This window comes from Zingiber officinale, chromosome 8A (genome assembly GCF_018446385.1).
Source record: "Zingiber officinale cultivar Zhangliang chromosome 8A, Zo_v1.1, whole genome shotgun sequence".
In the NCBI taxonomy this organism is placed as follows: domain Eukaryota; kingdom Viridiplantae; phylum Streptophyta; class Magnoliopsida; order Zingiberales; family Zingiberaceae; genus Zingiber; species Zingiber officinale.
Window position 1 is genome coordinate 132,202,032 of NC_056000.1, and position 11,509 is coordinate 132,213,540.

The following is an 11,509-nucleotide window of genomic DNA, read 5'->3' on the forward strand; positions in this document are numbered from 1 at the left end:
CAGACATCACGCAAGGTAAATAACCAACTAAGGCGCCCTGCTTCCCGCTACGACTTTGGAAAGTGTGCGCGCACCCGGCGGGCGGCGGCTGCCGATTCATGAAGACGTCGGAGGAGGAAGCAGAGCAGTCGGGAATCCACGGCGGCGCCGCCGTGGAGGTGGAGTTCGAGCCCGTGTCGCAACACTTGGAGTGGAAGCACCCGTTCCCGGAGTGGATATCAACGAGGAGGAGGAGTACTGGAGAATGAGGGGCCGTCGCGCCAGGAGGTCCCGACGCCAGCGCTGCCGCTGGGGTGAGGTGGAGGCGCTGGTGGCCAGATACACCTGGCGGCCGCAAGAGTGGTGGTGGCGCGGCGGGGGCGGATCGGGACAGCAGGGGACGAGTGAGGGTGGCACTGAACGCGTGCAAGGCGGCGCCACCGCCGATGATGGAGGTGTTCCGGTGCGACGAGGTGGCTGGAAGCTGAAAAGTCTCCCCCTGTCTTCTCCACAATCAAGTAACAGCAAACAGCGTAGTTTGTCAAATATCCTAAAAAGAAAGGGCTTTGTTCTTGATTTCTGACTTCTCTACCAAAACAGAAGTTAAAGGGATTATGATCTACTATTAGATTAATATTTTAATAAATTATAAGAACAACAATATCTACTAAATGTGAAAATAGTTTTGATTGAGATTGAAGCACTGAAATTAATTATTTGCACCCATTAGAACTCTTTAAGATTGTCAATAATTTTTTATAATAATCTTTGTTAGAAAGTGATCAATACCAAAAGAGTCTTTCCAAACTTTAGAACTTTCTAATATCATTAATATTTTTTTAAAATACATAATGGCCCTTAACGTGTGGATGATTTTAAAAATATTATATAGTTGTCATTGGAAATGTTAATTATTTAATGTTTTAATCTGCTTTCATTATATTCCTTATATGTCTTATCTTTTATTAGGGTAGTGTATTCGATGGTTAGAAAATGATAAATTTACTTAGAAGTAGGAATTAATCCCCAATGAATATATAATCTTAGAAAAAAAACTACTATAAGTTGATCCTATAACTTATATCTTTTATTATTGAAATATTGAAAATATTACTTTTTAATTTAATTTTATGGTCGGTGCATCACTCCTAGATTATTTCATGGATCATACCGGCACGAATGTCGTTAGGCAATAAATCGGGGCCGATTTTGTAGCAGTCCAGCGAGAAACACGGATCTGGTCAAAACCGCGGCATAGGAACTTTGGGAAACAGATCATCGGTGATCGCTTCTCTTCCTTTCAATCTGACGGTCTATATCAAACGTCTCTCCGAAGCCGCTTCATATTTAAACCCTTCTCCTCCGCCCCCACCTCCAGATCTCTCTCTGTCCTCGGCCTCTCCCTCGCCTCTTGTGGCTTAGCTCGTCTCGCTCGCCATCTTCATCTGACCACCTTCCGCAGAGATGCAACTGGCCGCCGGAGTAGATCCGCGGCGTACTCCGTCTCTGACTCCCCATCCCTGGTCGGCGGTCAGGTACCCGGCGCCGGCCGTGGTGATGCAACACCCGATGATGCCGTCGATACAGCCGTCCTACGGGCACCCGTTCGTGCCCTACCGCCAACCCCCCACGCCTCCTCCTCCTCCGCCCACGTCGAAATCGATCCGCCAGCAGCAGGGCGGGGAGCAAGCGGCAGAGGATGAGAAGAGGACCATCTGGGTGGGGGACCTCCAGTTTTGGATGGATGAAAATTACCTCCATAGCTGTTTCGTGCATACCGGCGAGGTCTGGGTTTTCTTTTTTTTTTTTTACCTCCATAAGATGCTATTCTTTATTCTTTGATGAAATCTCTCTCCTCTTTGATTGCAGCGTGAAATTAGATCTGGCTGAATCCTTTTATTTGTTTCATAGGATCTATTTCAGAGAGTAGTCATTTCGATCCGATTAGTAACTTGGATTCAGCTATTTAATTGTCTAGTGAGTGATATTGTGATATTGATAGGAAGTGTGAAATCTTGGCTTGAATTTGGTAAAATCTTTCGAGTGAATTTTAATTTGTTTTGTGTCTATTTAACATGATGATTTGTCTTGATTGTTCTTATCGTTTAAGAGAAAATTTAATTGGGAAGAAGGTAGCAGTCCGTTCTTCTAATTAAATATAACTTATTCTTTCCCTACATTAAGGCTATGATTGTGAAAAAAAAGTGACTTTTTTGGTCCAGCTAGCATTGCATACACTAACATGGTATGTTACCCGACCAGCATTTAGAGTTGGATATTAATAGTGTTTTCTCCAAATACGTTCTCATCAAAATAGAAAATAGTTGTCCCATCAAAAAGATTTCCTCTCACCAAAATTATGTACATGGATATCAAACTAGGACTTTTGATTTAATCTTATTTTTTCTCAGTAATTATTTTTGAATGTCAGGAACATACTATTGGTATTTAGATTTCTTTTTGAGACAAAATGAGCTAAAACTGGGGGCATCCACCACCTTTTTTGCTCAGCGAAATAGCTGATCCTGTGGATCAAAATTTAATTTAGATAATCAATTGCATAGAACTAGTGGCTTCTGACTTCTCTAAAAGAAGCCAATTCACGGATGCCAATAGGATGTAGATCGAGCATATAGTTGAGTGTTCCCATTTTTAGTGCTTCTTTTGTCGAAACTCAAAATGTCCACACTTTCGTTTTAGTTGGGACATGCACCGCTTGTTAACTTTCACTTGAATGAATGGAGCGAACTAAGAAAGGAACTGAAGGATATTTATTAATAGTGACATTTGACGGTTTCCTGCCATGCCACTGTTTTTATGAGATAACTAAGACCATGTTAAATAATTAGTTTTTCTTATCATGGATTATTGCATCAGATGAAAAGGTCGACATGTGCTGACACTTGTTTTTTCTGGTCTCCAGTTGTTAGACATATATGAGACTCAATTATGATCATGTAACCTTATGCTTATGTACTGATAGGACACTTATGTACAGGTTGTTTCAATAAAAGTTATTCGTAATAAACAGACAGGACAATCAGAAGGTTATGGTTTTGTTGAGTTTCATTCACGTGTGACAGCTGAAAAATTACTTCAGGGAAGCAGTAGTCGTCTAATGCCAAATACAGATCAGCCTTTTAGGTTAAATTGGGCGTCATTTAGTACGGGTGACAAACATTCAGATCTGGCTTCTGGTCATTCAATTTTTGTAGGCGATTTAGCTTGTGACGTCACTGATGCATTTTTGCAAGAAATATTTGCTAATAAATATTCCTCCGTAAAGGGTGCAAAAGTAGTTGTGGATGCAAACACTGGCCGTTCAAAAGGTTATGGTTTTGTAAGGTTTGGAGATGAGAATGACAGAAAACTTGCCATCGCAGAGATGAATGGTGTTTACTGTTCTACCAGGCCTATGCGCATTGGTGTTGCTACACCTAGAAAGTTCTCTGGTATGTATTCATCTTTTTCCTCAACATTAGCAAATTCAACAGATATTGTTCAATTTCTACAATCGTTTCACATATTTAGCCACCCTTAACTGGTGCTATATAATGATATCCATTTAAATTCAACTGTCATTCGATATTGATTTCAAGTCATCAAACAAATTAGTTAAATAACACCCTAATTCCTTGAGGCTTGAGATGTTTGAGTTATTGTGTTTCTTTTATGAATTGTTTGGATGACAAGTTCTACAAATTAATTCTGAAAATTATAACCGTAGTATTATATAGTCTTCTTGAATTTTCTGTCTAATACATGGATAGTGGGTAGTCTCTCTTTGCTACACTTTCTGGAACAGCATTTCAAGTTTAGAAGTTGTAGATTGCAAAAGCTTAGTTACAACCTCGTTGTTATTATTATTTTTTCATTTTCTTTACTTGTGTCTTTTAAAAATCTGGGTGTGTATATACACATTATAGGATTGCAATGAAAACATTATAAGATATCAAGTGAAAAAAAACAAAAGCAAAATAAGATAATTAAGCATTCATGCATTTTAAGTAATAGATAATTGATCAAGCAGTAGAAGATTGCATAACTGGCTCATAGTATTTTGTATAAAATCTTATATTCATTGCCTTCTAGATGGCATTGGTCCAGCTAATAATTACTCCAAAGATTAGGCACTTTTAGTCAATCCGTGAGGTATGCACCTGCCATATAGCAGTGACGAGGTTGTTGATAGTGCAATGCAGGGATAATTAGCAGTCAATCCTATTTAGCCAAATCACATTGCAAGAGGAAGTGCTTTGTGGACTCTGAGCCAATTTCACATAAGCTAAATAAATCTTAAGGAACAATATGCATAGAAATAGAATTAAGGAAGACCTTGTAGTGCAGTCTGTTTCAAGGACCCTTGCTGAGTTCAAATGTGTTTGGTTCCGCAAGGACAGATACAAGATTGAGTACTTGATAGTATTTGGTTTTGTTACGGACAGATACCCCATGAGGACAGATATGAGTCTTTGTGTCCATGAGAACTATAACAAACTATTCTTGCAGTTCAAAGCACAGGATCAAAAACTCTAACCAGCAGACTTTTGTTTGCTAACTTGAACTTGAATTGCTTACATCAATGCAGATTAAGAACTCAGTTCCTAGTTTAGAGTAGGTTTATGCCATATGGCTAATGCACCACATTTTATGACCATACAGACTCAACTTGTTGAAATTTCAAGTGATAAAAAACTGCTTGGATTCATTCTAATACAGACTCAACTAAATTCAAAAGCTACTCATTATTTAGTTTTATTATTCCTTAATGACCATACATTTAGTCTGATACTATATACCAGATCAAAATTTTAAAAATAACCAGTGATATTTTCTTTTTTTTTAACTAATATTTTTGGCATTTTTCTATTAGACGTGCCAGCATATGGCTTGCAATCTCAGACATACCTTGATTCAAATGCCTCACCTTACCATTGTTTTGTATTTAGCACATTTGATTGATGCTATGTGAAGGATTTGAATTATAAAAGGGCAGCCCGGTGCATGAAGTTCCCGCTATGCGGAATCTCGGGGAATGATCCATTATATGCAGCCTTATCTTGCTTTTTGCAAGAGGCGGTTTCCAAAGCAACAACTTTACCGTTGCACCAGGACTCCCCTTTAAGGATTTGAATTATAAACATCCAAGAAATCATTCTTCTATTTCTCCTTTCATTAAACTGTGCATCCTTCTTTTTCTTTACATGTTTAATTTTTCTAAATAATGATGTAGGTGGTTTTGGAACAAGTGGTGCATCTGTAGCTCTCGCCCAATCAGATGTAGATTCAACTAATACAACAGTAATATGTCCATATTTGCCACAGAAGTATCACATTAGTGGTGCTTTTGTTGTCTTTTAACAACAAAATTGCTGCTGTAGGTATTTGTTGGTGGACTTGATCCTGATGTCAGTGAAGATGATCTGAAGGAAGCCTTTTCCCAGTACGGTGAAATCACCTCAGTCAAAATTCCCGTTGGAAAGCAATGTGGTTTCGTCCTGTTTGTTCATAGGTACTACTTAGTTTTGTTTCTAGACCATATAAATGTGGCGACACAATAACTTTCATCTCCTGCATTCTACTAATACTTTTTTATTCATAATGTATTTATATATAGATTAATGTTCTATAAGTATTTAATGCATTGCAGAAGTAATGCTGAAGAAGCTCTGCAACACTTGAATGGCACTGTCATTGGCAAGCAGAAGGTTCGGCTTTCCTGGGGTCGTCATCCTGCCAAAAAACAGGTATAAGTCATGACTTCTAGTCCTTGTTTTACTAAACATAATCATTACATATTTTTTTCTCCTGTAAAGGAGTTCATTTTCTGAAGTCGTGTATCAGGGATGTAGAATAGAACAGCAACAGAGGAGTGGGAAAGAGTAAATAGGAGAGATAGGAGTTGATTGAATTTTTAAATAATAGTTCCTCTTGTCGAACTAAGGAACCCATGCATCTGAGGAGATGCAGGTTGATAGATTCATTCTGTTGTATTCTGTCATCTGATATCCTCTACATTTGTTAGATTCTTTACTACCTGCGCTAGATTTCGATGCATACAGAATCCACCAGAGTCCATTCACTCCGCCCTCTAAGGTCCAATACTTATGAAGCTTCTATAAACTCATGGTGCTTAGCACCGATAATACATCTAGATTGAGGATTAATAGCCGCCTATGTATATGGTGCTTATTGTTAATTACCCTCTTTTATTTTTTATTTTTTTGTTCTTGCAGTCGAGAGCTGAACGTGGCAGACAATGGAATGGTGTTTACTATGTCGGGCAGGTATATGATGGGTATAGTTTACCTCACTATCCTGGCATGTATGCATTTGCCTATGGGGCTTATCCTTTTTACGGCAACCAACAACAAGTGAATTAGAGAATTTATTGCCGACACGCGGATTGGAGACCGCTGACATCTCTAATTAGAGGTTAATGGTAGTTCGATAGTGAACTAGAGAAAAAAAAAAATCAAAAATATGTTTCTGTTGTGTCTGTAAACTTATGAACTTAAGGTTCTTACTAAAGTTTTTGCCCAAATTCAATTGGTATGGAACTAGCTGTCGTCCGTGTTTAGCGTGTGATGTGTAATAATCATTGTTTCAAATCAAGGAATGTGGGTTAGCAAATTACAAGTCCACATGCTACTCAAGTTATTAGTCAGAGTCAGTGAACTCGGTAGGGTATTGTATTTGGATCATGATTCTTTATATTAGATAGACAGATAATAAAAAAAATATTATACTACAGAGTTTCCATTGTATGGCTTAAAAAAATTGATCACGCTTACAAGTTGACAAATTGGTGGAATAATCCCAACAGCAGTAGTTATCGATGACTAGTTTAGATGAACAACATTAATTATTGAAGGTGCTCAGAGATCAATAGGATCCACAACTGTCATGCAATGGAAGCCAAACTCTCGTGCGGCCCTGCCGATGCTTCCTTTCATCCGACAACTTCTTGGCGAAGTTGCCGAGTTGATCTCCGTTCGATGTGGTTCCTCCCTTCTCGTCCACCACCGGCTCCGAATGCCCTGTCTCCAGGTTCACCCTCGACACCGGTTTCTGCAGCAGTTTCTTCCCGATCTCCACCAAATTCTTCAAGTTCTTCTCCGTCGACTTATCCACCGATCGAAGCCGCATCGCCAGTCAATGTATTGTCCTATGATTCAGTTTGTTTCTTTGTTTGTTTTAATTAGAATCGATGAATTTGGTACGATTTTACGATGATTAATTAATTGGTTAATTACCTGTATGCGAAGGTAGCCTTCACTGCCCACTGCCTGAAACACAACTGCTGCATAGATATCCACCATGCCTGAGCTCGCCTGGGAGAAAATGTCAATGAGGGGAGTTTTTCCTCGGTTGTACAACCACCCGAGTAAACCCATCGCGAGCTCATCTGTTCCGGTCCCGATCGAGATCACCAGAAACCGACTGTAGTCGACCGGTTCATACGATTTGAAATCCGTGTTCGATTTCAGAATCTGCTTCGTCACTCGGCTTATGGCGGATAACGTCTGTTCATGATCAATAGTACATATAACAACTAGTTCCTAGATTACGAGCAGAATGTGCATGTGTGAATTTACAGGGTTATTTGCCGCCACGCCGCCGTCGATGAGGTTGAAGCTCTTCGTCGTTCCTTGATCGTCATGGGTTTCAAAGTAATGCCCCGGGAGGTATGTGGGGGCGGCGGAGGTGCTGATGCAGATGTCCGACAGAAGAGCGTTCTTCAACGGATTCTCCTCCGTCTGCCAAAAAAACACTAATTAATATGGATCACCATATCTACCTACAAAATCTTCGCAAGATTAAGTAATTAATTAAGACGAAGAGTGGGATTAGTTTAATTATACGTCATAACTCGAGAAGATGATGGGTTGAGAAAGTTTGATGTCAACAGTGGGATGACGATGTTGGTCAAAGTTTGACTTAGTTTTCTGTTGCCTAAAAGTTCTTGAATCTTGGAGTGAAGGTACTTCCCATCGTATCTTGGTCCAGTGAAAGCACCCGGCAAGTTCAGTGCTGAACTCAGGAACCCAGACCTGAAATAAATATTAAAATTCATAGATTACAAAAATCTGTCCTATACTAGATACAGGCTCCTTGCGCCTCCCGTCTGCCTGCGCGCCTAAAGCAGACCTAAACAGGGAAAATATTTTATTAGCTTAAATTTATTATAATCTCATCCTTAAATTTTAAAATTTTAAAGCCTAAATATATATAATATACTTCATGACTATCTAAAAATTTTAATTTTAAACACTATTGATCCTGTCCGAAAGTCGAGAAGGCAGATGCTGGGGACGTGACGCTCCTGCTGACCTCCGATTGACTTCACTTCCGCCTACAACACAAATAGCGTCAGTGCCGAGTTAGGGAAGGGATCCCCGACGATGACCCTCCGACGCTCAAGTTAGTCTCCAGTGAAGCAAGAAGCAAAGGGAACTGTAGCGCAACTGTAGAGATCGCGAGAAAAGAATACCTCCGCCGATACTTGGACCCCCTTTATATAAGGCTCCTGTAGCGTGTATGAACTCTTCTTAAAGCGGGCACACAATCCCAAGCTTTCCTTGAAGAGACATGTCAGTAAAGTGTCTTTGACACAGTACCTTAACAGGCCGAGCATATCTATGAAGTAACAATGGAAGCTTCCACCGTACGATCTTCTGTCTGACCTTGCCGTCTGTCAACAACACTAGCTCCCAAAAGGTTGTCGAAGGACATCCTGCTATATATGTTGTTTGGCCGAGCAGAATAGCTGCTCGACCAAGACTCTAATATCCCTACGTCTGCTGTCGCACCGGGCGGCATAGTCGCACGGCTGAAAGTCCCATGTCCGAGTGGCGTTTATTGCTGGGCTAAGTGAGATGGCCGCTCGACCAGAAGCCCACTGTCCACCTGCTCTTTTGCTTGGCCGAGCGGGATAGCCGCTCGACAAGCAGTTCACTGTCCGCGTGCTCAGCTAGTCTCGAGTCTCTTGCTAGGCCGAGTGGGGGAGCCGCTCGGCTCAACTTCTGCCCTCGCTCGGCTCAACTTCTGCGTGTCCATTGAGCGTCAATTTTACTACTCCGTGCTAGGGATGGCGGGTCGGTGTTTGACCCCCCCCAGTCGAGCTATGTCCCACCCGACCAGCCAAGACCCTCCATCCGTCGATCGTCTTGACTCTGACCTTCGTTGACCTCCACTGTGGCAGCGAGGCAGGGCCCCTCCTTATATCACCGCATCACAAGCCTCCCTTTCAAGTCTAGTCGAAGGAGGATGTAGTCCAACTGACTGGACCATCACGTGTGTTGATTCCCTCCCGATCAACCTTCATCACTGTATGAACTTCAATCAGGATGGACCCGATCCTCGCCGATCCGCCTTCTGAAGCTTGTCACTCGGTCATAAGCACACTCTCTCGATCTAATTGGGTGGACAAAGGCTTGCACTTGTAGAACTTTTCCTTTGGGTTGTTTCAGGGCGAGCGCGAGCTAGGCTGAAATCACCGTGATTTCTTGGGAAGCGTGCAAATCTCCTCTCATTAAGGCAGAATAGGTTCTCATGCCTGCCTTAATTGCTGACCCATGATAGCACGCCACGTGTCATGCCCGCAACCGCCGCACGCCTGACGTGACAAATATTAATTACGACGTTTGACGATTTGAATTTAACGGTGAGATCTTGATCTAGGTTTCTGTGACCTAGATCGGACGGCTCTGGTCGGCCGAGCCCGGGGTATATGAGCCCGCTGTGTCGCCGCCTTCTTTACGCTTTCGTTGATGTGTTTCCGACGATCCGTGTTCCTGTGCGCTGTGCTTTCCGGCAACTCCTTGCGTTTTGTCCTCCGGCGGTCCTCCGTCTCCCTTTTTCCCAGTAAGCTCTCCTCCCTTCACCTCTTCTTTCGATCATTCTGTTGTCCGCTGGTCTGGTGATCTTCCGGTGACTCTTTTGTATCTTTTTTCCCTCACCTTTCTTCCATTTTGCGTCTGTCTTAGCGATGGCCAGCTCCTCGCAGTCGTCAGCCCCGTCCCCGGACCCTGGTATACCACCATGGAGTCTAGGTTTGATGAGGGCGATGCGGAGGGCCTTAGGAATGCCTTCTAAATTTCATTTGACCACGAGATTTTTTGCCTTCCTTGTCCAATCGACCAAATATCCCACCGACCGGATGCATCTATCTATTCAGGGACCATTTCTCTGTCGGTCTGCGGTTCCCTATCTATCATTTCATTATCCCAGTCTGTAAATATCTCCGCATCTCCCTCCCTCAACTCGTGTCGAACTCCTTCCATTTTCTATGCTGTATCGTCGTCTTGTTTCGGCTGCATGACATCCCTCTCACGCCTCGGGTCTTCCACTATTTTTACTACCTGAAGTTGTCCAAGTCAGGGGGGCCTTCCTCTTCCAGTCTAGGGTTGGTATAGTGTTTTTTTGATAAAATATCCTCCTCCAATAAACATATTGGAGAGAGTACTTCTTTTTCCTGCATCTTCCCGAGTGACTGGAATTCTTGACCCACTGGCAGCTCGAAGTGGCACCCCCGCTGAAGAGTTACAAGAGTCGATCGGACTACTTGGATGCCGCGACGATGTTGGCTGATCAGAAGTACGACATCCACAAATTGCTGCTTGAGGGTATCCTCTACATCTTTGGCCTGAGTCCGATCCATACCCTGCTGCCGACCAGCCTAGGTAAGGCACTGCTTTACCTATTCCTTTGATGCTAACTGATTTTTTTCCTTTCATCCTGCATATGAAATCATGATACGCGCATGGATGGCCGGCAAGGTGAAGCTTTTGGACAGCGCGATCGAGGCGACTGCTACCGAGGAATTGGTGAGCCAAGGTTTGCAGCAGGTCGACTCTCACGAAGATTCACTTAGGCTGAGCGAGGAGACGCCTGTGGAAGTAGGCAGAGGCGCGGCCAGCCATGCGCCAAGCGGAGGGGCCACCCCGAGCTCACAGCCTCAAACGGAGCGGCGCCCCATCATTCCCGTCGAGGAACCCTCAGGCTCGGTTTCCTCCGACGTGCCACTGACCAGGCGTAAGAGGCGCTGAGCGGAGCCATCTTCGCATTCTGCTACCTCGGGCGCGCAATCGGTCGAGAGAGTCGAAACTTCGACTTGGACTCCGCTCCCTGAAACTGTGGAGGCTTCATTATCCAATCGGACGCCCTCCCTGGCCGAGCTACCAGAAGGGATTGTCGTCACATCACCCATGGCCTTCATGCCATCACCACCGAAACCTCTGGCGGTTAAACGGTCCGACATCTTACCGGCTTCCGGTCAAACGACCTCATCCCACTCGGCCCCGAGCGACCGACAATCTATTACGGCGATCCTCCATCTGCCAACGGAGGACTACAGCGAGCCAAGCGCCCAGTCCCGAACCCCCGAGCACCAGATCCTCTTCCAGGGGTCGCTCACCGAAGTCTGGGAGGATGCCCGGGCCCATGCGACGATGCTTCCTCCAGGGGCCCTAGCCAAAAGTCATACCCAAATGGCCACCGGGGGTAAGTTCTTTATTGTAAACTCATG

At 43.3% G+C, this 11,509-nt stretch overlaps 1 protein-coding gene and 1 pseudogene across 1 annotated transcript; one reads left to right on the top strand and one right to left on the bottom strand.

Moving 5' to 3' along the window:
• Window positions 1–1,354: 1,354 nt before the first annotated feature.
• On the top strand, window positions 1,355–6,528 carry LOC122010289 (polyadenylate-binding protein RBP47-like). The gene is made up of 6 exons (XM_042566768.1): window positions 1,355–1,764; window positions 2,978–3,431; window positions 5,213–5,280; window positions 5,361–5,491; window positions 5,630–5,726; window positions 6,216–6,528. Exons 1-6 carry the CDS (start codon window positions 1,444–1,446, stop codon window positions 6,360–6,362), a joined length of 1,218 nt encoding a protein of 405 aa, XP_042422702.1. The 5' UTR covers window positions 1,355–1,443; the 3' UTR covers window positions 6,363–6,528.
• Window positions 6,529–6,864: 336 nt separating this feature from the next.
• Window positions 6,865–10,642, bottom strand: LOC122011271 (annotated as a pseudogene).
• Between the last annotated feature and the right edge of the window lie 867 nt (window positions 10,643–11,509).

Coding starts and splice junctions, on each gene's coding strand:
- LOC122010289 (XM_042566768.1), top strand. CDS start 1,444: ATGCAACTGGCCGCCGGAGTAGATCCGCGGCGTACTCCGTCTCTGACT. Junction 1,765..2,977: donor GTTTCGTGCATACCGGCGAG/GTCTGGGTTTTC, acceptor ACTTATGTACAG/GTTGTTTCAATAAAAGTTAT. Junction 5,281..5,360: donor TAGATTCAACTAATACAACA/GTAATATGTCCA, acceptor TTGCTGCTGTAG/GTATTTGTTGGTGGACTTGA.